General features: G+C 29.8%; 2 protein-coding genes across 2 annotated transcripts in view; one reads left to right on the plus strand and one right to left on the minus strand.

Annotated features, from left to right (window-relative positions):
• The window catches only part of LOC111629337 (ubiquitin carboxyl-terminal hydrolase 40-like), a 49,983-nt gene that overhangs the window by 12,812 nt on the left and 11,127 nt on the right, over positions 1 to 26,044 (minus strand). The window contains exons 4-13 of the mRNA XM_023373227.1: positions 22,043 to 22,081; positions 21,826 to 21,972; positions 15,605 to 15,691; positions 12,110 to 12,166; positions 11,943 to 11,995; positions 10,499 to 10,571; positions 7,711 to 7,845; positions 5,090 to 5,158; positions 3,101 to 3,303; positions 2,809 to 3,028 (exon numbers count right to left, since the gene is read on the minus strand). Of these exons, the coding sequence (XP_023228995.1) occupies positions 2,809 to 3,028; positions 3,101 to 3,303; positions 5,090 to 5,158; positions 7,711 to 7,845; positions 10,499 to 10,571; positions 11,943 to 11,995; positions 12,110 to 12,166; positions 15,605 to 15,691; positions 21,826 to 21,972; positions 22,043 to 22,081 (1,083 nt within the window). The remainder of the gene's footprint in view (positions 1 to 2,808; positions 3,029 to 3,100; positions 3,304 to 5,089; positions 5,159 to 7,710; positions 7,846 to 10,498; positions 10,572 to 11,942; positions 11,996 to 12,109; positions 12,167 to 15,604; positions 15,692 to 21,825; positions 21,973 to 22,042; positions 22,082 to 26,044) is intronic.
• Positions 18,026 to 20,120, plus strand: LOC111629327. The gene is made up of 2 exons (XM_023373213.1): positions 18,026 to 18,839; positions 19,959 to 20,120. The coding sequence occupies exons 1-2, from the start codon at positions 18,385 to 18,387 to the stop codon at positions 20,086 to 20,088; spliced, it is 585 nt and encodes a 194-aa protein (XP_023228981.1). The 5' UTR covers positions 18,026 to 18,384; the 3' UTR covers positions 20,089 to 20,120.

A 26,044-nucleotide genomic window follows, 5' to 3' on the forward strand; every position in this document is an offset into this window, starting at 1 on the left:
ATACTGGAATAAACATACACAACATACCAATACCAACATACTTAAAATTAAGAAATATTTACTAACATTTTCATCCATTTATAACGGACATCTTCAGGCATGTAATGCAAAACAAAACATCTACATCATTACAAAATTTATCTTAAACTAAATACATACATTTTTACGGGAAATAATTTAAACACATTTTGTAGGTTATTCAAAAATATTTTTAAACTAAATATGTATTTTGTTCAGGAAATAATTTTAAACTGTAGACATACTTTGTTCCAGAAACAATTTAAATTTGAAGTTGTAAATTATTTGTAAAAACGTGTTTGATTTTAATGTAGCAGTTTTGTTCTCCATTATATGCCTGAAGATGTCTGTTATAAATGGATGAAAATGTTAGTAAATATTCTTAATTTCAAGTGTGCTGGTATTGGTATGTTGTGTTATAACAAAATGTTAGGCCACTTTATATAATTTGAATTTGGAAATAATTTATTTTGATTTCTTCCTTTCTTAAATGAAAAATATCAACTCTCTTATACACTAGTTATGAATTTTCATGACTTGAGGATTGATATTTTAAATGGCTAATTTAAATTACATGATATATAATCTATCGATATGTGGTATTGGGCAAGTTTATGGAAAATATGGATATTATTACCCTCTTCCATTACAGAAAAAGAGGGAATAACATCCCAATACAAAGACCTAGATTAATTTCAGTCAGCATCTACTATAGTGATGTAACACAGCCAGTACTAGCTATATTGTTTCAGCATTGTGTGAGAATTTTTAGTGTATCCCTTGAACTTTCAAATTAATATATACATTTTAAAATATGAAAATGATACAAATACTTGCCTATTTTCTATTTTTGATTTACTGCACATCCAGTACTAGCTATATTGTTTCAGCATTGTGTGAGAATTTTTAGTGTATCCCTTGAACTTTCAAATTAATATATAAATTTTAAAATATGAAAATGATTCTAGAGGAAAAAAAGAAGAAAAAACAGGATCACAGATTTAGAAAATCAGTATTTTCTAGTCTGTGATCAAAATTTTCAATTACACAAAAGTTAGACCTGTTAATAATGCTAGTTTAAAAGCTTTATTGAAATTGTTAATCTGAATTTATAAAAAATTAGAAACGTTGAAGAATTCAAAAAAAAAAAAAAAAAAAAAACATTATTATACATACATTATATTGTGACTTGATATGTATAAGAATTTGAACTTTTGAGAAAATAGGAAATAATAATACCATATTAAATCAAATTATAAGATAAATTAGTCAAGTAGCATTTTCAATTTTTAAATGATCAATTTTTAAATTTGAAGCATCTTCTTCACTCTGTTGTTTAAACCACTCTCTCATAAATATTAGCACAAGTTTCTCATATATGAATTTAATTTGATATCAAATTAAATGTATATGAGGAGCTTATTTCCAAATGGACATAAGCACCAAATTTATGATATTTGAATTAATTCCATAATATTACTCATTGAAAGCTCTACTGTTTATGTAATAAATTTGTGTGTCAAATAGGCCCATATACAATAGAAAAAAATAGCTTCTAATTTATGTTTGTTTACAGATAGACATATGTTCTTTTTACTGTAGTTCCTTATTTCCATGTGCATTTACATCCATATGGAAATAAGTTCCTCATATAAACATTAACCAAAGTTCAATTCTTAATAGCCAATCATATCTAAAACTTAAACTATTTTTGGGCTAGAATTAAGCACAAATGGTGTATTAACACACTACCTTTGAACTAATTCCATAATTTAATTAATTATTAATTAGCTTAATGATTGAAATGTGCTTATACTTTAATTAAAGTATTCAGGAAGCAAGTCTATATGTAATTAGAAAAATAACAACTATGTCTTCTTATGAAGTTTAAAAAGTAGCTTAATTCTAGCCTGAAAGTAATCTGTTTTTCATAAATGTTGGGCTATAAAATATAATTATTAGTTAACAAGGTGGTAAAATTTAGATAATGAAATATTTGGTACAAAATTTCTTAAATTATTACTACCAACTAATTTTAGATTATTTTGATTATTAATAATTAAATTCAAGTATTATATATATTGATTTAAGGTGAGACAGCTATAAATAATTTTATTTGGTCAAATACCTGTACTCACAGGCCAACTGTTTTTGAATATTGTTCACTTATTTCTGAGGCTAGAGATGTTAAGTTTGGACCTAAAAACTGATCCAATTTTTTGAAAAATTCTAAATTCAATTGATATTTTGCTGAAAGAACAAAATAAATTATATTACAAATTTATCAATCATACNAAACACAGGACAAACGATTCATCTCCTTCAATGCTAGGTGTTGGGATTGGAGGTTTGTCAGCACACATCTTACTAGTTAGTCTTACTTAGGGATAAATAGTCCTCTTTTCATAAATACAATGTTGTATTCTAAATATATTGAATTTGACATCTTGGTCCACATTCCAAAGCTGTTAGGCTTCAGCAGAATATTTGACACCTCAAGCCACTAGAAACTTGCAAGTGCAATCAAGGGTATAGAAGAAATGTCTGTAATATGGTGGAAATTGGAATTACTTCATTTCAGCGTGTAAGTAGACTTAAGCTCTACCTGCAATCCCTGAAACATTTCTATTTTACAATTACGTATGTAATAAAAATCATTTATAATATTTTTATTTGTTCTGTACTTATAATTAAGTTTTAAGCAATAAATGTTATCAAACTCTAGTTTACTCTGATGTTAAACATTTATGGAATTTTGTTATTGTAGAAATGTGTTTCACTATCAAATTATGAGTGAATGATCTCACACATGAGTACATAATGTAGAATTATTAAAGTTAATAACTCACCTTCTACTGGTCTCTTCAAGGATTTTCGTCTATAAAATAACATGTAGGCACTTTCAGAACCACCAAATATTTTCTCAATATCTTTTAGGTTAATCGGTTTCACCGTAGTGTCATTGAAGTCAAACCAATTATTGCCAAAATCAGTACAGTAATTCTTGGATCTTAAATCAAAATGATGTATTTCAATCAAACAATTAATTAGTTTTATATAGAATTTGGAGTAATTTTATTACCTTTTCTTATCCCATAAACTGGATTTGAAACTGCTACTTCTAGATGGTTCTTTACATTTAGAAGAAACTACATTATCTTTGGTATCACTAATAGGAGAATTGCTGCTGTTCACAGCAATATTTTGATCACTGATTTGTTCTTTTAAACATACGACATTTGTATCTTGATTTACAAAAAATATTGCATCATTCTGAAGGAGGAACTGCAAAATAAATATATTTTTTACAAAATTTAACACTTTGAAAATTTGTGGCCAAAATAAAAATAATTCCCATATCAAATCATTCATCCAAAATAAAATTCTTTTCTGGAGTTTGTATCTTTATTTTAATATGCTTTTAAATTTTTATAATTTGTCTTCACAGACAGTTAATGCTGAAAAAAGAAAAAAATCACACTGCAACAATTCTTAGATGAAAATTTCTAATACAAAAAACTGTTCTCTTCTAAACTTTTCCAAAGAAACAACACTCCTTGCTATAAATATCATTTTTATTAATTTTCTTTTAGTCTTCCTACTCCTCTTCCTTACATCTGTAATTTCTCCCTTTTCTCTCTCTACAACAGCTTTTGATGCATGAGAATTGAGAAAGAAAAAAAAGCAGCAACTTGTGAAAAGGTGAAATATACATTGTATCCATGACTAAAGAGAAAGAAATTAAAAAAGTGTACATCACAGACTAAGAGAGATACCTAAGAGAAGGAAAATTCTGATCCAAACCCTGACAGGGGGATCAGAATTTTCATATCAGTCAAAGATTAATAATCTTTTTGACTGGTATGAGTTTTGCACTGCAATCGTATTGTGATATTTTAAGCATTTTTCATGTAAAAATATAGTGGAAATTATTTAAATTTATAGCGCTATTAGTATTATTTATACCCCAAATTAAAAAATCATAAAGCATTGATTGAGAAAAGAGTTTTGAAGAAAAATGTAGCAAGTACTTCCATTGTTTCTAGCGACAAGGGGACTGAAAAATCAGATACAAACAAAGGTACAAATCCAGGCAGTAGCACTGTTTAAAATATTGAAAGAAAAGTATAACCCTTTACATTAATGACCAGTTTGAATTAAGTAATAATATTTGCTTTCCTTTATTAATCTCTCTTTTTGCATTTTAAATAAATTGTTTTTAGTGTTTCTATTTGATGTTTTATCTACAGTCATCAAAAATTGTCAAAATTCCAACAGTTTTTACTAAGTTGAAAAGCATTCTGCAATAAAAATAAGTTGAGAACCTCTGCTCTGATGCAAGAAGGGTATTATAAAAACATATGTGTTAAGCAGGAGGAAGAAAGGATGGGAGAAAAGTTAATAGCAGGCTAAAATGCTGAGCAGGCAGAAAAGATTTAGATTTAGAAAAGTTTAAAAAGAGCCATTATCAATAATAATGACTAATAATTCATTGAATGCATTGAAATGAATGGGAGAGAGAAAATAAAATTATTTGTGTAAGGAATAGGAGACAAAGGAGGATGGATGACTTACAGAAAGTAATAAAGATGACTTGTTTAGTTTCTGGCAGGATTGGAGGATTATTTCTTAGAAAGAGTTTAGAAAGAGAGGAGAACAGTTTTCTGTGTTAAAAAATGGTATGTGATATCTTGTTATTTCCCAATTGATATTATTAAGATGCAATTTTTAACAAATGTATGACTTTTTAAAAAAATTGATATGACAAATTCACATGTACAAAAAAATGCATTTCTCGACAAACTATACATATCATTCGGTCCTTTCACACACTATTGAGGTGTATGGACTTGTATGTATAGTCTGTCAAGAAATATATTTTTTTTCTAAAAATGTATGACATATTTTTTTATTTCAATTGTTACATTGTTTTTCTGACTTGCTTGTCTCTGAAGATGAGTTGTGAAAACCTAAAAGTGCTAGGGTAATAAAGATGTAAACTTTCAAAAAGCAGTATTTTTTGGGCAAATAATGTAATTTTCATATGAAAAAACTGAATAAAAATTCCCACCTTGTTAAGTGGTCCAAAATGCTTCTTAAATCTCTTATTCCATGATAAACCTGAAATTGCAGTCATTTCCTGAAACAGTAAGCAATATTTTATTCAAAGAATCCATAAAATTAATATTTGTAGTGTAGTATGAAAATAATAGTTCCAATGTTTTTCTAGAAAGCTGTAAAAGGAGAGAAATAAAACTTATACATATCAACAATCAGACATGTATTAACGTGTCCTTATTTTTTCCCATTCTCCTTTATGTTCCATACATTTTCTTCAGCAATTAAAATAACTTTCTGCCAGCTCCTATAAAAGTTATTACTACTCTGATTGCAGTTAAGGAGAAATATTACCGTTAAGGTCTGTCTTTCAACTGACAAAACAAAAAAATGCCCATTTATACTTGGTCAGAACAAAAAAAAAAAAGGATAATGAGACAGTTTACTTAAAGTGTTTGATGCAGAATTGCACTGTGTCCCAGTGTTATCATGCTAAAAAACTTTCCCATTTTTCTTCCAGCAGTCAAGAGCAATATTTTTCTAATCAGAAAAAAGCAACTGTCAGAATGTGACTAATCAGGTGGTAATTTCTTTTACAAGAGGGAATATAATCTTGTTGAACATAGGAAAAAATTAAATGGAATGTGAAGGAGAGTATATAGGAAAAGTAAATGCAAGTCTATGAAGCTTGTCTATTTGATGAAATAAATCAACCCAACACAAGAGCAACGTGCCATGGGAGATTTCCTTTCAGGAGGGCATTTTATGAAAAACTGGTCCCTATTTAAGTGTCGCACACACAGAAAACCACGACTACTCCACATGACAAGTTCATTAATCAGGAGCAAACTCAGAATGAATTATCCACCAATCAGAATGATTTTTATCCACTTGTTCACTGATGGATACACAAGTCAATAAAGATCCAACTGATAAATTAGACAAATTTAATTTTTCTAATTGAAACAGTTTACCATAAAAAAATATGATGCATTACTTTTTATGGCACTTCATATTTTTAAAATTTTTCTAAATTTTCAAAATCTTTTAGAGAATGATGATGACATTGTATCATCATTAACATAGCATCGTCAAATGTACAGTAGAGCATCATTTATCCAAAAGTCGGTTATCCGAAATGTCAGTTATCTGAGAGAATTCCAGTTGGCAAATTTAAATTTTTGCTAGTGCTATGGTGCTGCAATCTTTGGCTATATCTTGGGCTACTCCAATATTTTTTTTGTTGGTGTGTGTGTTTTAGCTGGCAGCACTGGCACTTTTGTGTGGTGTTTTTCTGAGGACTGTGTGTCATGCTGAATCGAATGTTTTTGATACTAGATCAACTTCTAAAGTATATTTTTTTTTGGTTTTTATATTTTTCAATATAGTTATTTTGTTTGTAAAAAATAAATAAGTAATTTTTAACAATACAATAACCACGATTATTATTTTAAAAAGTTTACATTAGGCTTAACATTGACGCACAACGAAATTCAATGCGACGCGACACGCAACGGAGAAAAATTTCAACATGGGATATGTTAATATATTTTTTCGTACATAATCAGTTATCCATAAAAATAAATTATCCAAACAACCTCAGTCCCCAATTCATTCAGATAAACGATGCTCTACTGTATTTATAAAACCGTGGAATAAAGTTTACAAATTTTGAAATTTTATTTTTTTATTTTCATAAATTGTATTAATTTAATAAAAAATCATTTTGAAGCTAATCAAATCTTTATTAAATGCAACAGTGTAAAACACCTTAAAATGTTTTATAATGTTTACAATTTATATTTATATGCATTATGTGAAAATATAAAGAAAATAGATCTGATAGAATTTTTCCAAATACACAAAAATTATACAAAATCAAATGAAATATTAGTGACGTAATTCAAGTTCCCATAAGACATTTGATTTCTTCCATTTAAAGATGCATCCTTTCTTTTAAAGATTGAATGTTCATAAATCACGATAGGTCAGAGCAACTAGTCTAATAACTGCTAAGTTTACAAACTCACTTTATATGAAGTGATGTAAGGGTGTTGACAATAACACTCCCATATAACCTACAATCCAATTAAAAGGAGAGACGTACTAAGCTCTGACCTCAGAAATGGGATATACAGAATCCCCATTTAATGTTAAAGATGACATAAATTAGATTCAGTATATAGGAAATAAGTGCCTTTAAAGACAGTAAAAGAATGTAAAATAGAGGAGAGGATAAATACTGTCTTACCAGAGGGAATTTATAACGACAGAAAGACAAAAATAAAATAGGACAAACCTCATGATCATTTATGATTGTTGTCTCTTCTGAACTGATTTTAAATGAAAGGTAACAAGAGTCTGTTGTTATAGTTGATAACATCACATCAATAATAAAGTTAACTTTTATTAAGACTTCTAACTTCTTGTTATTTTTAAAATAGTTTCTGTACATTGAGAAAATGTTTTGTATAAACTTTTTTATTTACTCAAATAGAATATTTTTTTCATATTCTTTAATATTTCATCAATGGATCTAAACAGTCTCAAAAATTATTTAATTCTAATAAAGTTTGAGTCTCAAAGTTTTTTAAGCAATATATTTCTACATGGAACAAATACAAATAAACGTACCAAACATAAGGTCTCTAAAGGCAGACAGAAATTCGACTGTTGCTGCAAAATGTTCACCATCAACTCGACGGGATCCTGTTTGCATTGATTTGTACTTCCGCTCTTTCCGAGGCTCGAAAAATGGCATTCTTCATCCTTCAGATAGGTTGCCATTTATTAAATTATATATAAAGTATAAATATATCAAAAACTTAAAATTTTACGTGAGCTAATTCAATTTTTTTTACCTAGTGCTTAACATTCAGCTTTATAATTTATATGTAAACAGAAAAACTTTCAATTATTAGAAATTTGCAGCATCAATTGTTTGTGAAATAAATTCTTTTGATACATCACTTCTAAACCTCATACTAATATAAATTAACAATAATATACTATTTTGTGTAATGAAATATTATAAGTATAATTAACTCCAGCATAAGCTCTAGAGTAACTTTCAAACAGAACAGATCTTAATGGTTGCATGATATGGTGAAGCTTAATGTTATAGAAATCTTGACTCGACCCAATACAGAAATCCTCAATTTAGCAGTAGTAGTTTAAGTATGGGACTTGTTTTCTCATTCTTGTCTACGCCTGCAAATCAGATTTTCCATAACAGCATAATTGCAATCAATAACACATTCTATATATACTATAGAGTTAAATGATCATTACATTTTGAATATTTTTCCAGTGATTTTCATTCTAATGCAAAAACATACTTGTTTACAAGAAAGAAAACCATTACTTTTCCTATGTTTGAATCAGAGTAAATTTTATTTTTTATCTTGAACAATGCTGCAAGCATTCTAGTACTATCTGTCATATTTATTAAAGATGATTACTGATAATGATTCGATCTCGATATATGAACATATTGGTTACATCTAATGTTTACGGTACTTAGTGAATAATAGATGATAAAATATCAGTTAAACATTTGATAGTTATAATATATTTAGGAATAGAAATGATTAAAAGACTCATAAATAAAATTTTGAAATTTTATTTTTTTATTTTCATAAATTGTATTAATTTAATAAAAAATCATTTTGAAGCTAATCAAATCTTTATTAAATGCAACAGTGTAAAACACCTTAAAATGTTTTATAATGTTTACAATTTATATTTATATGCATTATGTGAAAATATAAAGAAAATAGATCTGATAGAATTTTTCCAAATACACAAAAATTATACAAAATCAAATGAAATATTAGTGACGTAATTCAAGTTCCCATAAGACATTTGATTTCTTCCATTTAAAGATGCATCCTTTCTTTTAAAGATTGAATGTTCATAAATCACGATAGGTCAGAGCAACTAGTCTAATAACTGCTAAGTTTACAAACTCACTTTATATGAAGTGATGTAAGGGTGTTGACAATAACACTCCCATATAACCTACAATCCAATTAAAAGGAGAGACGTACTAAGCTCTGACCTCAGAAATGGNAATTATCAACAAGTGACTACTCGGAATTTACAACAGTGGGCTTTAGCAGCAGCACAACAATTTACAGATTTTGAATTTAAAGCTTCTGACAGTTGGGTTCATAAATTCAAAAAGAAGCATGGAATTCGTCAACGAAAAGTGACAAAATTTGTTTCAAAAAAAGAAACAGCGACGATCGAAGAAATGTTGGCTTCTGCAGACACTTTTCGAACCCAGACGTTCAAATTGATACCGAATTTCAACAAAGATTTTGTTATCAACACTGACCAGACAGGTAAATTATTGCAGAGTATTTACAAATTCATTTTGCTCTTTATTTTTACGACTCTGACAAAATACTTAAATTTCGGTTGTTTTCTGTTTCCAAGATGTCAGTATCAGTCGGTGTACAACAGGACCTTGGATAAAAAAGGAAGCAAAACTATTTTCGTCAAAAGGCATGACATGAATAAAGTGACTCATACATATACCGCTCAATATGCTCTCACTCTGTCTGGAAAAGTCCTACCTCAAGTATTTGTTTGTTTGCAAGAAGCAACCGGTAACTTTGGCCCCCAAAATCAAAAAACAGTAAATGAATATGCGAAAAAATATAAAAATGTCGTAATAACGTCTTCGAAATCTGGGAAACTAACAACAGGACTGTATATTGACTTTCTAAACCGTTGTTTAAAGACTTATGTGGGAAAAAAACAGTTTTTATTAATTATTGACTCTTGGGGTGGACAAACGAAGCCTGAATTGTATGACAAAATCTTTCAGGATGACATGAAATCACCGACTTGTACAATAAAAGTAATTCCTCCAAAATGTACTCCTCTTGTCCAACCTTGCGACGTATATTTTTATAGGCAGGTAAAAAATCTAATAAAGTTCGTATACAAAATTGCGCTTATCTAATTGAAAATAATAGAAAAATAAATTCCCGTGAAGATTGTATAAAAATACAATCAATAGTGCTTCATCAACTATCATCACCAATTTTTAATGAAATGATTCGGTATGCCTGGTATGCTTCCAAACTTTCTGATAAAAGAGAAATTTTTATGAATATAAACGAAGTATGTTTTCCAACAGATCTATTAAAAAAATGTTGTTCGTGTAAACAATCATCCTTTATAAATTGTNTTACGGTACTTAGTGAATAATAGATGATAAAATATCAGTTAAACATTTGATAGTTATAATATATTTAGGAATAGAAATGATTAAAAGACTCATAAATAAAATTTTGAAATTTTTAAAAATAATATTTATTGTTTACATAAATACAAAAAAATAATTCATTGATAAAAAAATTAGTAAAATAAAAACAAAAGTTTAAAATTTAAGAATTCTCCTTCTACTTACTGGAGGAAACCATCTTCCCAAACAATCAAAATCCCTAATATATGCATGGTAATGTCCTTCATGACCACTTCCACTGAAATATAATGCTGTTATTATTAAACAATTTGATAAAAATTATGAAATACATAAAAAATTTAATCTACAACAAATTTGTTGTGACATCCTGCTATTGTTATGAACCTACAAATAAGATTATATAATACATGTTAATTTTGTAGAAGTTGTTAATGTGATAATGTTTAATTGTAGATTAATTTTAAGTGATGAGCAGAAGCTTGGGAATATTTTGCTATCATTTTTACATATTGAAGCAAGGAAAGTAGCCTATAAAAAAAGGTCGACTCCTCTGTCAGGACTGTATGTTCCTGAAGTGTGTAAAGGATATTATGAAAGAAAGAAGACACTTATGTGGTACTTCTATGTATTAGAATTTTGTAATATGATAATGTTAAATTGCACATTTGCTCAACTTCTAATTTTCTTAATGAGACTGTAAAGGGCAGTTATTCTGAAGTAATTGAAGTCAGCTTCATATACTAACCAATCAAAAACTGCAGATCAGTTGTGCTCATTGAAAAATTAAAGTTTTAAACTTTTAAAGTTGTTGTATTCTTTCAAAACTGCTTTAATTATAAATTTAAAAAGTCATATTCTATTCTGTTGTATATTTCAAGTGAAGAAACCATAATAATAAAGGCAACATTATAACAAATTTCACAAATTTATCACATGCAAAATCTGAAAAATTAGAAAAACACAGGACAAACGATTCATCTCCTTCAATGCAAGATGTTTATAATTGTAAATAAATATTTTAATACTATGTCCATGTCAACAGCCTCTCTTAAAATAAAAGAAGCTGTAAACATGGATATTAAACATTTTTTTAAATAATTTAAAATATAATTTAAATTATATTTTGAGTCCCTAACAGTTAATCTAACCTTCTATAAACACATGATGTATGTGTAATGAGGACAGACAAAAGTGCTGCACCACTGCCATATTGCCTAATCATGGATGAGTTGTCAGGCTTTAGCCATCCAAACATGCCAAGATGCCAACATAACAAGTCTTAACAGTACAAAGCAAGCAGTAATAATCACTAAATTTTTTTCTATACTTAATTAATTCAGGAAAGAAGAATTCTTTACAGGAAGACCTCAAAAATATTGGAAGTTTCCATATAAAATGAAAAAGAAGTAATCAAGGGAAAAAAATGAGTGAAAGAAATGGACCATCATCTGCAGACTGTTCGAACTGTGTACTAGTAAAGGTAACTGCTAAATGGAAATCAAGAAACTTTCATAAATTGGACCATGCAAGAAAGAACTATTATTATTACTAATCTAACTGCAATCATTAGACAAACATTGTTACTCTAATAATAAAAATATTTGCTCACCAATTACCAATTTTCCATAAAAATTAAATATAAACTTACCTGTGAATGATTATGCTAAATAAATCATAATGAGTATCTTCAGAATTCTTTTGCTAAAAAAGAAAATTTACCAATTTAGTCAAAATTATATAGTGAATAATAGAAATTACAATGCAATAATAAACATAGTATCAAGCAATAATAAATATTATTATTATATTACTTACTTCATCACAGTAAGGAGACATATCGATCTCCATTGGAAAAATAAACTTCCCTTTTTCCTGAAAAAGCAATTTTATCTTGAAATTAAAAAAGTAAATTTGTATTTAATTGCATGTACTTATTCACTTTTACTAATTTCATAAATATTTTACAACTGATCTGAGAATATAAACAAATAGCATGATAATATTTCTAATTTAAAAAACTGTAAATTCAGTCTTTTATAAAATAGTGTTTACAGAAAAATACAGTCAAGAGCATTAAGACAGGCTTGAAGTTAAAAAGAACCATAAAGGGTGCGTTTGCTATCACAGAAAAACAAGAAAGCAGACCTGGTGTAAGGAACTGAATCTGAGCGTTATGTTTAGTTAATTTTTATTTTGCTTTTTATTCTATTTTTGTTTGGGGTTTATGTTTCGTTAGGTCAAAGGTTCCCTCACCACTCACCTTATTAACAAAACCAAAAGAAAAAAAAACCAACTCACCGACGAGACAAAGTGTCATAGGAAAAACTTGCACGCACTTGCGCTCCCAAGCAGAAAAAAAAAAAGTTCTGCAATAAGAAAAGGGGGGATACACCACAAGCACTAAAGTAGGGAATGTGCTAAATCTTATAAGAATTAAACATCCTGAAAATGGTAAGAAAGAATAATGTAAAAGGTTAGCGAGTATTGTCGGAAACTAGACTTGTAAGGAACCAAGTCTGAGCTTTATTTTTATTTTACTTTTATTTTGCTTTCATTATATTTTGTTTGGGGCTTATGTTTAGTTAAGACGAAGGTTTCACCGCGTAAAGTACCCGTTAGGGAACGGCTATTTCCGGCACACAGTAGTGTCGATAATCGTTGGAAAGTCGGAAAAAATAATATAGTACTTTACAGACTGCCAGGCAAAGAATGAAAACTAAGTGTTAGATGTAAGTATGTAAATGAAGGGAGTGATCCCAGAAAGTTTTGTGACATCACCTCAGAGTATAAAACCAGTACATCAAGAGAAGATGATAGAGGTGAGCTCCAGATAGCAGCGAACAAGGGAAGTCTGAAAGCGATCGAGGTGATTCCAAGGTAATAGAAGTTATTTCCAGATAGAAGGTCTTGAGAATTGAGGAAAAATCTTGAGGATTGAGGACAAAAGATAAAAGGTTCCTAGTATATTGAAGTGACGGTTAGGACATTAGTTTTGTAAGACTTGCTGTACATAGGTTAAGGATTTGAGTTTTGTTGAGTTCCAAAGGGGAATAGTTTTAAGTTAGTACATACATTGAATTGATTTTGTCGGGTTTGTTCATATTGTTGATTTTCCTTAAATAAATTGTTTTTTTCTTGTTACTAATCTTGTAAATAGTCATTACTTGAGTCCTATTAAATATTTGATCTTTGATTAACTTTGTAAATATTTATTTCGGTGCACGCATAAGTCCAGGCATGGCAAATTAACTGCAAATCCACTTAAACTACCCGTTAGGTTAACAGACCTTTCACAGGCACACAATTTTGTGTTGGCATTTGTCTTACTAATTAAAATATAGTACTTCATACTGTTATAAACTCAGGAACACTCACAAATTAGACACTTGACAAGTGGAGAATATTTGCTTGGTCCATCGAGTCTTGGTTTCTTTTCTACTAAGCTGGCAGGATCAAAATACGGTACCAGCAGCACAAATCCCTGGCCCCACCTTGCCAACCCTACAAGTTGGTAGTGATGGAATAAAGGTCTGGGAATGTTCTTCTAAGACAAACTTGACCCCCTAATACCCCCAGAAACTATCTCAATATTAATGCTGCAGACTATCTCAATATTGTTGCCGATCATGTGCCCCCATCGATGGCTACAGCATTCACTGATACATTCACTTTCAACAGAACAATGCACCCTGCCACTGTACTCAATTGGTCTTAGATTGGTTCAGTAAACGTGACTCATTTCCATTTGTTTCATTGGTCCAGTCACCCAGTCTCAACCCCATCAACTATTTGTGGAAAAGGGGAGAAAGGCTAGAAATACCACCAACTATGGGCAGTTATGTCAGCATGGATCAAAGTTCTTGAGCAACGGTTCCAACAGCCAGTAGAATCGATGTCTACAAGAATTATGGTTGTGTTCAAAGATAAAGGAGGTCCAATTTGTTATTAGAGACGCCATACAAGTGTACAAGAGGATGGTCTTATATGCAAAATATGTTCTTATAAGCAAAGTATGTCATATGCTTCAAAACTACAAAAACAAACAATTTTCACGTATAAGAGCCATATTCCTATACACATAGTACAGGAATATGATAATGATTCTAGGAATGGTGCAATGTCAAACATCATAGTTTAGTTTATAGAAAAGTAGCAGAAGCAAACTGAATAAAATTCCAACGATTCTTCCATTAACAGTCTACGTTGCATTCACTTCTGTAAATATTATGTTTCTGTAAATAAAAGTTGTTTGCCAAACTCCTTTCAACTTTAAATACATGCTGAACATTATTCTAACAAATAATGATCCGTAGTTATACAGGTTGGATTACGTGTCACTCCAAAAATATAATCCATCATAAATTACAGTTATGACATATAATGAAAATGTTTGGTTCAATTAAAGCAACATATAATCATAATTTTCTGCAGAAAAAAACAACATGTACAATTACATTAGTACATTTCATTTCACAAATTCTGATTGAGCTGCTACAATGTGAAGTACAAAGAATGAATCTATGTTAGTAAGTGAAGAATATGGATTATATGAATTTAACAGCTTCTAAAGCATATCTCAACTCATTATCATACTCTTTGTAAATACTTTGGAGCTCTTTTTGAGGAGGCACTCAGACAAGATTTGTGAAAGAACCTAGTTAATGCTCCTCATTTACCATAATTTCATACTTAGAATTTATGAAATGATATTTTTCATGACATGTACATGTTTACATGACCTAAGATTATTCCTATCATCAACACCAAATTTTCATTCAAGCTGACAAATTTTCATCCATTAAATAATGATGAAAAGAGTTTTGTAATGACTTTTCTTCTTTGGTTTCTTTTAAAGCTCTATTCTGGTTATGGTTTTTCATAAAAACCAAAATCATAATTTTGTAATAGAGACCAACTATATCCTAATGCACACACACAACCACGTAAGTAAACAGCAATGTAGAGAGTAACTGAATTGATCAGAAATAAAATAAACATCACTCCTCTCTTTCCCCTGCCATCACTACTTTAATCTCCCCCGAATCTTGTCATGCTTTCTGGACATATTCCACACCTGCCGAACTTCCGTAGTGTGAATTATTCTAACCTTCCTTACAGTTAGCAATTTCATCAAGATGACAGTTTAAATGATAATTTTACAAAATAAATTTTTGACTCTAACTAATTTGACTGGCCTGATAATAAGCTTATAATTTTTGTAGAAATATTACTATTCCATGTTTCAAATAATTAGTTTACAAAGCAATATTTCAACTTCATTAAAGTTAATTAAATGACAAATGCACTTACCTTGTAACGTTCTCCTTTAGAGAGATCGAAACAAAATCTCAACAGAGAAAATGTTAAGATAGGCGGAAGTTTTCTAATTTTTACACCCTAAAATAAAATAAATTTTATAAACATAATTATTTTAACATGCCAAAAAAATAAAACTATTTGCTTTAGAAAAACAGAGAAAAAGTAAACAGTGGGAAGGATGGTCACCAAGTTTATATGGGCAGGTGTAAAAGCAGCTTTCACAAACATCAAACCTTATTCCTGATCAGTCAGGACCAAACCTTAAATCAGGAAGATGACTTAGAAATGTCACCTCAATGGGAAGAGATGCTCAGATCTTTGATATCTGATAAACATACTTAGGCTATGGAGACAAGTTACTCATCTAAGAGATAGTTTCCAGATATGGGCAAAGTACCAAAGTTAGAAGAAGAGCATAAACAGAACAGGCACATATTAAGAGATCAGACTACTTCTTGGATTTCTATTTCTTACAATGTGGCACCAAGATTTACTCAATTTGCTCTGGGAAACACAGAAAATTTGTTATATAGATAATTTGTTAAATAAAAAATGCACTAGTAGTGAAAAGGAAATAAAGTATACCATAAAGATGTTTTGTTCCCTACAAAAATATCCTCTTATTTCCATCAATAAAAGAATAAAATGTTATGCATACATCTTACATGGAAAAATCAAACAGAAGGTAAAGTATTTTTTTTACCAAAATTAAGAAAAACTGTTACAATTAATACTGTATAATATTTATTCTTACATACTTATATTGCAAAAAATCTACAATTTTTTCCTTTTTTTTTTAACAGATGCTGTTTTACCTTAAATGAGTGATTCTAACTTTATTTAAATAATTAAAAATTTTATTCAGAACATTTTATTGCTGAAGAATGCTTCTTATAGTTTTGATTTTATTATAAAGGATACTATTTGAAACTGTCTCAGTTAGAGGTGTTTTGATCTTGTCAAAAGAAAAATACAGTTATTGTACTGTACTCTTAATATAATAGTGCAAGTTGCAGAAATGAGTCTTCATTTTAACCAATTTTAACATTTATCAATACAAAAACTAAGATATCTTTTATCTCTGGCATCATAATATAAAAATTAAGCATTCTCAAATAGGATATTATTAAATGTAAACAAATATATTTTTAACATTCCACAGAAAAATTTATCTTTACTAATGTATATAATAAACAACTATCCTATATGTCTGTATTGTAAAGCAATCTGTCAAACTATTGGCTATATTGAAGCTTATTTAACCATTCTTATGTATATGTCTCTTTAATCCAGAAAAATTCCAGTAGACTGTTTTACAGCTTCAAGGTCAGGAACATTATTTATTGAAATATCAGATTACATTTGCATTTCGAGTTTATTTTGTTTCTAGGCCCCTGTTCAGTGCTATATTACGATAAATTGAGAAACTATTAGTAACACAACAAAAAATACAAACTCATGCTGGTATTTTTTGTTGTGTTACTAATAGTTTCTCAATTTATTGTAACTTTTCTGGATTAAAGAGACATATACATAAGAACAAATAGACAGCTAACAAATTATATAAAATTGTGAAGCTTATTTAACCAATTGGATACAAATCAATTTTGCTAGCAGTGGGTAGTTAAGCCATCATCTCTTGATAATTTTAATAATTATTATAAATTAATGGTTTCATTTATTATATTTCATGTTTGGTTATATATAAATTAACATTTCTGGAAATGACAAGTAGATGGAGGTCTAGATAGAGTAACTGGCAATGCATCTGCAAAATAAAAAGTTGCAGGTTTGAGTCCCGTTCAAGGTTGATTCTTTCTTCCAGAAATTCTAAATTAAAATTAATATATAATACATTAATTTCAATTATAATTATTAAAATTATCACAAAATGGTGACTTAACTGTTTACCTCTAAATAAATTATTTCATATTTAATTATTAACTTACAAGGGGACCTTACGGTCTCGGAAATTCAGTTCGGGATGAGACTTGGCAGGTTCGTAGTATACCTCAAGGGTGTCCACCCAGAAGAATTGTAAAGTGCACTAGCCAGAAGATTCTGAGAAAAAAGGCTCTAAAATTTTAAGCGCAGCTTATATACCGATCGATTCTACCTTATGGTAGTACAGCGAAGTGGCTCAGTCCGTAGCGTACTCGCCTGCAACGCGGTGCGACCTAGGTTCGATCCTACCTTCTGCAAACTTTTTTTTTTTTTTTTTGTTGGTTTAAAAATTATAACAATTTTTAAATAAAGTTAATGACGTAAAAATATTATCAATTAAATCATAAATACTTTTATTTTATTTATGAAATGACTGTTACAGCGGATTAAAATGTGAATTAAAGATAACATTTTATTTTTCAAAAGTTGAATAATTTCAAATGCATTTTTAATAGAGGTAAATTAAAACTTCAATTATTTTGTTATCTGCAACCGATGAACTTACCACGATAGGTCGAAAGGTTATGTGAAAGCGTCACTTTTGCTGCTGACTTGTGAGAACTCACTGAATGATTAGCTTCTAGGTGTGAAAGTTGACAGTTATCCGACAAAATGATATTTTTAGAAAGTTATGTTATGATTTAACTTGTAAGTAAGTAAACTGATTACGTAGTGAGTCTCACACGATATATATAGGTTTACCCACCCTTATTATTCTAGAAACTCACTGTCAAACTAACGTGCTAGTTCATTTTTGACTTTCGCAAGATTGGAGCATTCTGTACTGCGAAATATTATCGGAATTTTTAAGCTATTGTGAATTGAAAATGTCTGTTAATGAAGAAATTGCGAAAGTATCAGAAGCTGCAGATGAAATCAGTCAAGATTCATTATACAGTGAAATGTCGAAGTTGAGGTTAAAAGATGCGGTCATTTATTACGAAAGCTTGCTTGCTGAAAATAATTTGATTACATCGGAATCTTCAACTTCAATTTCTCGTGAAGCAATGTTGATGGGTGAAGAAATTTACGAACGTACTATGGACATGCTGGCTGAAAAAATACTTGTGACTGATGATGAACTTGCTCATGAAAATGAAAACTGTGACGAGGAACCTTTTGAAAATGTCGAAGACCATAGCTCATCAGATGAATATGAACCAGAAGGAAAAAAAAAGAGAGAGGTAGACCATCTTTCTTTTGATTACAAAATTAAAGTTGTTAATATCGCAAAGGCTCACCCCACGTGGAATCTACAAACATTGCAAAAAAAAGGATGCAGCCGGTTAAAAAAGAAGGAATATTTATCCCAATGGGAAGAAGAGATAAAAAAAGGAGGAAATCAATTTGATAAGTACGAAACAATCAATTCCTGGACACGTGATCGTTTTGTTGAAGCCCGAGAGAATTATCAACAAGTGACTACTCGGAATTTACAACAGTGGGCTTTAGCAGCAGCACAACAATTTACAGATTTTGAATTTAAAGCTTCTGACAGTTGGGTTCATAAATTCAAAAAGAAGCATGGAATTCGTCAACGAAAAGTGACAAAATTTGTTTCAAAAAAAGAAACAGCGACGATCGAAGAAATGTTGGCTTCTGCAGACACTTTTCGAACCCAGACGTTCAAATTGATACCGAATTTCAACAAAGATTTTGTTATCAACACTGACCAGACAGGTAAATTATTGCAGAGTATTTACAAATTCATTTTGCTCTTTATTTTTACGACTCTGACAAAATACTTAAATTTCGGTTGTTTTCTGTTTCCAGGATGTCAGTATCAGTCGGTGTACAACAGGACCTTGGATAAAAAAGGAAGCAAAACTATTTTCGTCAAAAGGCATGACATGAATAAAGTGACTCATACATATACCGCTCAATATGCTCTCACTCTGTCTGGAAAAGTCCTACCTCAAGTATTTGTTTGTTTACAAGAAGCAACCGGTAACTTTGGCCCCCGAGTTCAAAAAACAGTAAATGAATATGCGAAAAAATATAAAAATGTCGTAATAACGTCTTCGAAATCTGGGAAACTAACGACAGGACTGTATATTGACTTTCTAAACCGTTGTTTAAAGACTTATGTGGGAAAAAAACAGTTTTTATTAATTATTGACTCTTGGGGTGGACAAACGAAGCCTGAATTGTATGACAAAATCTTTCAGGATGACGCGAAATCACCGACTTGTACAATAAAAGTAATTCCTCCAAAATGTACTCCTCTTGTCCAACCTTGCGACGTATATTTTTATAGACAGGTAAAAAATCTAATAAAGCGTATACAAAATTGCGCTTATCTAATTGAAAATAATAGAGAAATAAATTCCCGTGAAGATTGTATAAAAATACAATCAATAGTGCTTCATCAACTATCATCACCAATTTTTAATGAAATGATTCGGTATGCCTGGTATGCTTCCAAACTTTCTGATAAAAGAGAAATTTTTATGAATATAAACGAAGTATGTTTTCCAACAGATCTATTAAAAAAATGTTGTTCGTGTAAACAATCATCCTTTATAAATTGAGCAAGATGTCGAAATAGTTTTTGTTTTCAATGTTTTTATGATAATTATCATTCTGGTGATTGTACATAAAATAAAAAATTGACAAATAAAGACAATATTGTAAAAATTTTTTATGTTTTCAATGTTTTTATGATAATTATCATTCTGGTGCTTGTATGTAAAATAAAAAATTGACAAATAAAGACAATATTGTAAAAATTTTTTATATAAATAAAATTATTTATATATATTTTATATTACTGAATATAATTTATATTAAAAATATATAAATAAAATAATAACATATATATTAAATAAAACCCTACCCGAAAATTTGTTAAAGTGGTAATTACAGTTTTAATTTACCTCTATTAAAAATGCATTTGAAATTATTCAACTTTTGAAAAATAAAATGTTATCTTTAATTCACATTTTAATCCGCTGTAACAGTCATTTCATAAATAAAATAAAAGTATTTATGATTTAATTGATAATATTTTTACGTCATTAACTTTATTTAAAAATTGTTATAATTTTTAAACCAATAAAAAAAAAAAAAAATTTTGCAGAAGGTAGGATCAAACCTAGGTCGCACCGCGTTGCAGGCGAGTACGCTACGGACTGAGCCACTTCGCTGTACTACCATAAGGTAGAATCGATCGGTATATAAGCTGCGCTTAAAATTTTAGAGCCTTTTTTCTCGGAATCTTCTGGCTAGTGCACTTTACAATTCTTCTGTGTGGACACCCTTGAGGTATACTACGAACCTGCCAAGCCTCATCCCGAACTGAATTTCCGAGACCGTAAGGTCCCCTTGTTAGTGTTATTATAGTCCAATAAGTTGGCACATCGTCAGGCTTATTATAGCCCAATAAGTTGGCACATTGTATAACCTTTTATTGTATTATAAATTTTAAGGTTATACTGTCTGCAATTCTGCATGACAATTTTCTGACAAAACAAAAAGTAATCAAAAATTGAATTTATTCCAAATATTTTTTATAAGTGATATTTTTTCCTTAAAACAATTAACACTTTAAATCTACAGACATTTTCAAGATTCCATGTGAATGGAATGGCTAAATGAAAATGGAAACTCAGTAGTATGTCAGTATGGATTCTGATTTAAATAAGATAATCACACAACCTTATCTCAGACATGTATTTCATCTCCTATAAATGTGCACAAATTGCTATATGTTTAGTTTGCACTAAGGACAAATTAAACATTTATACAGGGTGCATAGTAAAGTCCTTATACACTGATACTGATAAGTCATACACAACATATAACATGCAGTAATAGAAGGAAGCATGAACACACAAGAAAATGAGAAACGCACATTATTAAGTCACACATGAGAAATGAATGAGGACACTTGAACAAACACAACAAACACGCATTTTACTGTCTGCACATAATGTGTATGTTAGCATTCGTGCTTTATTTGTATATTCTTTCAAACTAAATCGGTCATACTACATAACTTTGTAATAGACTTTTCTTCTGTATCATCCATCATTATTAAAATAGGAGCACGAACTTCCAAATTCTACCACTAACAGTGCTGCAATTGGTCTTGCCTTGCAATCACTTTACTATAACTATTTGTCACATTCATAATTGAATTTGTTTCCATTCATCACTTATATGATTGTATAAAGACTTCACTATGCATATGAAAAGCTTGTTAACAAAACATATTTGTCTTGAAAGAATTCATATAAATATTTTATAAAATAATAAATTGTACTCACTTTTTTGGCATCTACAAGTTTACAACACATACTACATTTGTACTGATTTTTCCCTTTCATCACTTCTTTGTGGACGAATGTAGACGTTAAGCTTTCCTGCAGACTATTAAATCCCGAAACGGTAATATTGAGATCTAAAAAATCCTCCTAAAAATAATTAAATTAAATATATACTTTGTAATTATTAAATTATTTTAATTATATTAAAATAACTTACCTCTTTCTCACTAATTTTGCTACAAACTTGACATACAATCTGCAATAAATACGTATGTCATTACTTGGACTAGATAACAATGTAATTTTTACAATAATTCTGCATTAAATCAAATAGTAAAATAAATTGTGTTGACATTCCTAATGATTAAAAATTCAAAAGTTTAAAAAGACTTTCAAAAGAGAAATTTTTATCATTTAATTCTTAAGAAATTTATAATTTATACAGTAGAGACAAGAAAGAAATGCATTTTGGAAAAAAGTTGGACATTTTAAATTATTTTTTTTATTTTTTAAAGTTCTCTCTGTATTCACAGTTACAGTAGCACTGGCTGTATTCTTGCAGAATGGATACTTGTTTGATTTGCAGGAAGACTTTTGAAGAAAAATTGCATGTAATTTGTTTTCCCAGATAATTATTACGACCTTAATTATTAAATACCTATAATGTTTTAATCTGTATGTAATTAAACATTGCTTGCAGTAAAATAAATGTTGAAAATAGAGCTCTGATAGTAAATTTTTATTATGTCATCTTATAAACATCTTACATTGATGACTCAATGGCAAACCAGTTAAGGTGCCAGCCTACCATTCTGGGGATCCAGAATTGAACATGGATGAGTCCAAAAAACACCAAGAATTTTTCGGGGAAGTGTCAAAAACCCCCCATTTTTCAATCCATATAGGTTGGGCCCTGTTCCTTACGAACTACACATTATAGGTCTGGCTTAACCGATTCTGGGCATACTAAAAAAAACCCCCTCTTACCCCTATGGGAAAGAAATAGTTAAAAAAAACCATATCTGTAATTTTTAGTTACATAATACAAAAATGATAGTGTAGAGAGGAATTACTTACTACCTACACTTACTAATATTTTTATGGTATGTTATATTATCACTGTTTTCGTTGTTCTTTCATAAGGAAATTCCAGCAAATAGAAAACAGACAAATAGATGACAATGGGAATTTACAGGTCTACAATTTCTTCAAATTGCAACCCAATAATCAGTGGTAGACTGACCCACCAGGAAATTAGGAATTTCAATTTGCAATTTGCTCAGTGGTTGTTCCTTATTTTAATATACTACATTTTATATATTATAATTCACTTGAGAAAAATAAATCAATAAATAAAATAAATTTTTGCCTATTGTGTTAAATTTTAAGTCTTATTCTAATTTGAGTCATAGGCTACTATAGTACAGCCTATATAAACAGATGACCGGATCATGTCAAATATGGTCTATTATTTGTAATTTTAAAATAACTGGCCCCAAATTGGACATGAGCCATCGCGAAATGCCTGTGCAAACAGATATTTGGCTCACCACATCATGCATACAAATATAAACACCAACTGAAACATGATGTATACCAAATAGACATCCACAACTGCCGTTACAAATGAATTTGACACTAGAAGGAAGCGTTAGGTGCAACTCTTTTCTTCCACTTTAATCTAAATTATTTAGTTAAATATTATAATTATTAATTCTATTATGAGATGGCAATGAACGCTTCCCACTAGTGTCAAATTTATTTGTAATTCAAGTTCATTATTTCCAAATTACATCCCAATTACTTACGGCAGTTGTGGATGTCTATATGCATTTTGTAACTTCTAATTTCAAAATAACTGATTGTGACTTGAACTATAGACTGTCACAATAAAGCCTCTATTGGACTAATTTGCATCATCACTTGGATTTGATCCTGAGTCCTTAGATCCATATGCTTTTGCCTTATCATCCAGCAACGGATGATATTATATGTATATATCACTACTGGCTGAATGGCCAAAATATACATATATATACAGGGTGGGGCAGAAAGAACAGATGTTTTTGAAATGGCTACAACTTACCACCAGGTGAAGTGAAGTGACAGATATGTGGCAGGTAGCGTGAAAGTAGTAAGGTCTTAGCATCATCTTTTCAGTTGAAGATATGGAATCATGGATGATAGAACACAGGGTATTTGTGCATGACTAAAGAAACAGTCATAAGCAAAGGGGATCACTCAGTCATACACACCTGATGAGAATACATTTCTGCATTCTTGCATACGATGGAAATGTATTCCCATCAGATGGGACAACAGCCCACACAGCTAGAGCATCAATTGACGTTATTTGTCATCTTTTCCCTGGTTGCCCCATTTCCAGGTTTGGTGACATTCATTGGCCTCCTTGTTTGCCTGACCTATCCATGTGTAATTAGGTCTTGTGGAGACATCTCAAGACACATGAATATGAACATAAGCCCATTCTTTGCAAGAACTGAAGGAAGCTATTCGCATGGATGTCACCAAAATTGCCTCCAAAAATGCATCACCGATAATGGACACCACATGGGAGATGTTGTTTTCCACACTTGATTCTGTAAAATGCTATTTCAATATAAACTCACATCTTCCAACAAATATCTTTTGTAATAACAATTATAGATGTTGTGATTTTTTAAAAAACTCTGTCCTTTCTGCCCCACCCTGTGTGTGTGTGTGTGTGTGTGTGTGTGTGTGTGTGTGTGTGTGTGAATTTGGCATATATCTATGGTCCAAAACTAGTTGCCAGTCTAATGCCAGTTACTTATTTTTCTCATTTATCTATAGGATAACTTGTTATAGTGTTTATTATTTTCAAATTACTATCATTTAAATATTATCCCATTCCTCCTTGCATAAAGGAGAAATGGGGCATTCATTGTAATCCTAAAACATTTTGTAAGCAGTCTATGTTTTGCCATTCTGTTTTACATGGAAGGCAGAAGATTCACAATATACAATAACAAGAAAGATTGTTTCTTCTCAAAGACAAAAATAGAAAATATATTTATGTAGACAGTGCACCATTCCTTCCCTATTTTCCCTGAATGAATTTTAACAATTTTAAATTATGATTTTGATTTCTTCCTGATGAATTTTATATTCTTTTCTAACACTTTTTACATTAATCTTAGAGAATGAATTTAACCAGTTCATTCTTTATATAAAAACTGAAAAAATCTAAACTATTTTATAATTTTAATAGAAATAAGTAAAATTTTGATGTAATTTTCCAAAAATGCAGGCATTTCAAAGTAATTTGTCATATAGGTATTAAGAAACTTTAATCAATAAACTTAGGTTTAATGGTTCATAAGAATCAAAAACAATGCAAGTCAGAAAACAATATTTCACTCAGAAATGATGTTCTGTGCACAAAAATGCAAGAAGCAATTAACTAGAAGGTGCAGAACTGCATTCCAAAAAAACATTATAAAATTATTATATACAATGAGTGATGTACTCCAGAATAAATTTTTAGAGGAATGTTATGTATATTCTATTACTTGACATTCCATTTTGTTAATAGGTCACTAAAAGATGATTTTAAATATTCAAAAATGCTTTTTTTTTTCCAATTAACAATTCAATGCAGAGTTGTTATGATGAATGCTTTGTTCCGAAAAGTTACTATGCATTGAGAAATTTGTAATGGCATTGCTTATGAGTCCTATAAGTTGTATGTCCCGTGTTTCCATTTTGCAGTAGATTGTGTTACTTTATGGTCACAGATGTTCTTGTTTTTGGAGGACTTCATTGCCAACTGCATAATCTCCCATGAAATCTTTCCTGGTAAGCCTCCAGACTTCACTCTTCCACAGTAGAGACATTTTCTCTGGTATTACAGTTTTCTCCTAAAGCATTTGCTGTAAGAGAAAACTGCAGTATCGTAGGTGAAACATCACTTCTATTAACACTTTACATTCTTTAGAAAAGATTTTATTTATTATATTTTGACATACTATATTAAGTACATAAAACAAACGTTTCTGCACATTTTTAGCACTTCTATAATGTATGATTCATTCAACAAATATAAGCAAATGCCAATTAGTATTACTTGCGAGAACGTACAGTTTTAAAATACAATCATTCAAAGAAGTTTGCTTGTATTTAATTAAAATAGATATTTTACAATTAGTTTCATTTGTTTCTGTATGTAAAAAATGTATCA

This window comes from Centruroides sculpturatus, unplaced genomic scaffold (genome assembly GCF_000671375.1).
Source record: "Centruroides sculpturatus isolate CEXI.00-Female unplaced genomic scaffold, Cexi_2.0 scaffold395, whole genome shotgun sequence".
Taxonomy (NCBI): Eukaryota; Metazoa; Arthropoda; class Arachnida; order Scorpiones; family Buthidae; genus Centruroides; species Centruroides sculpturatus.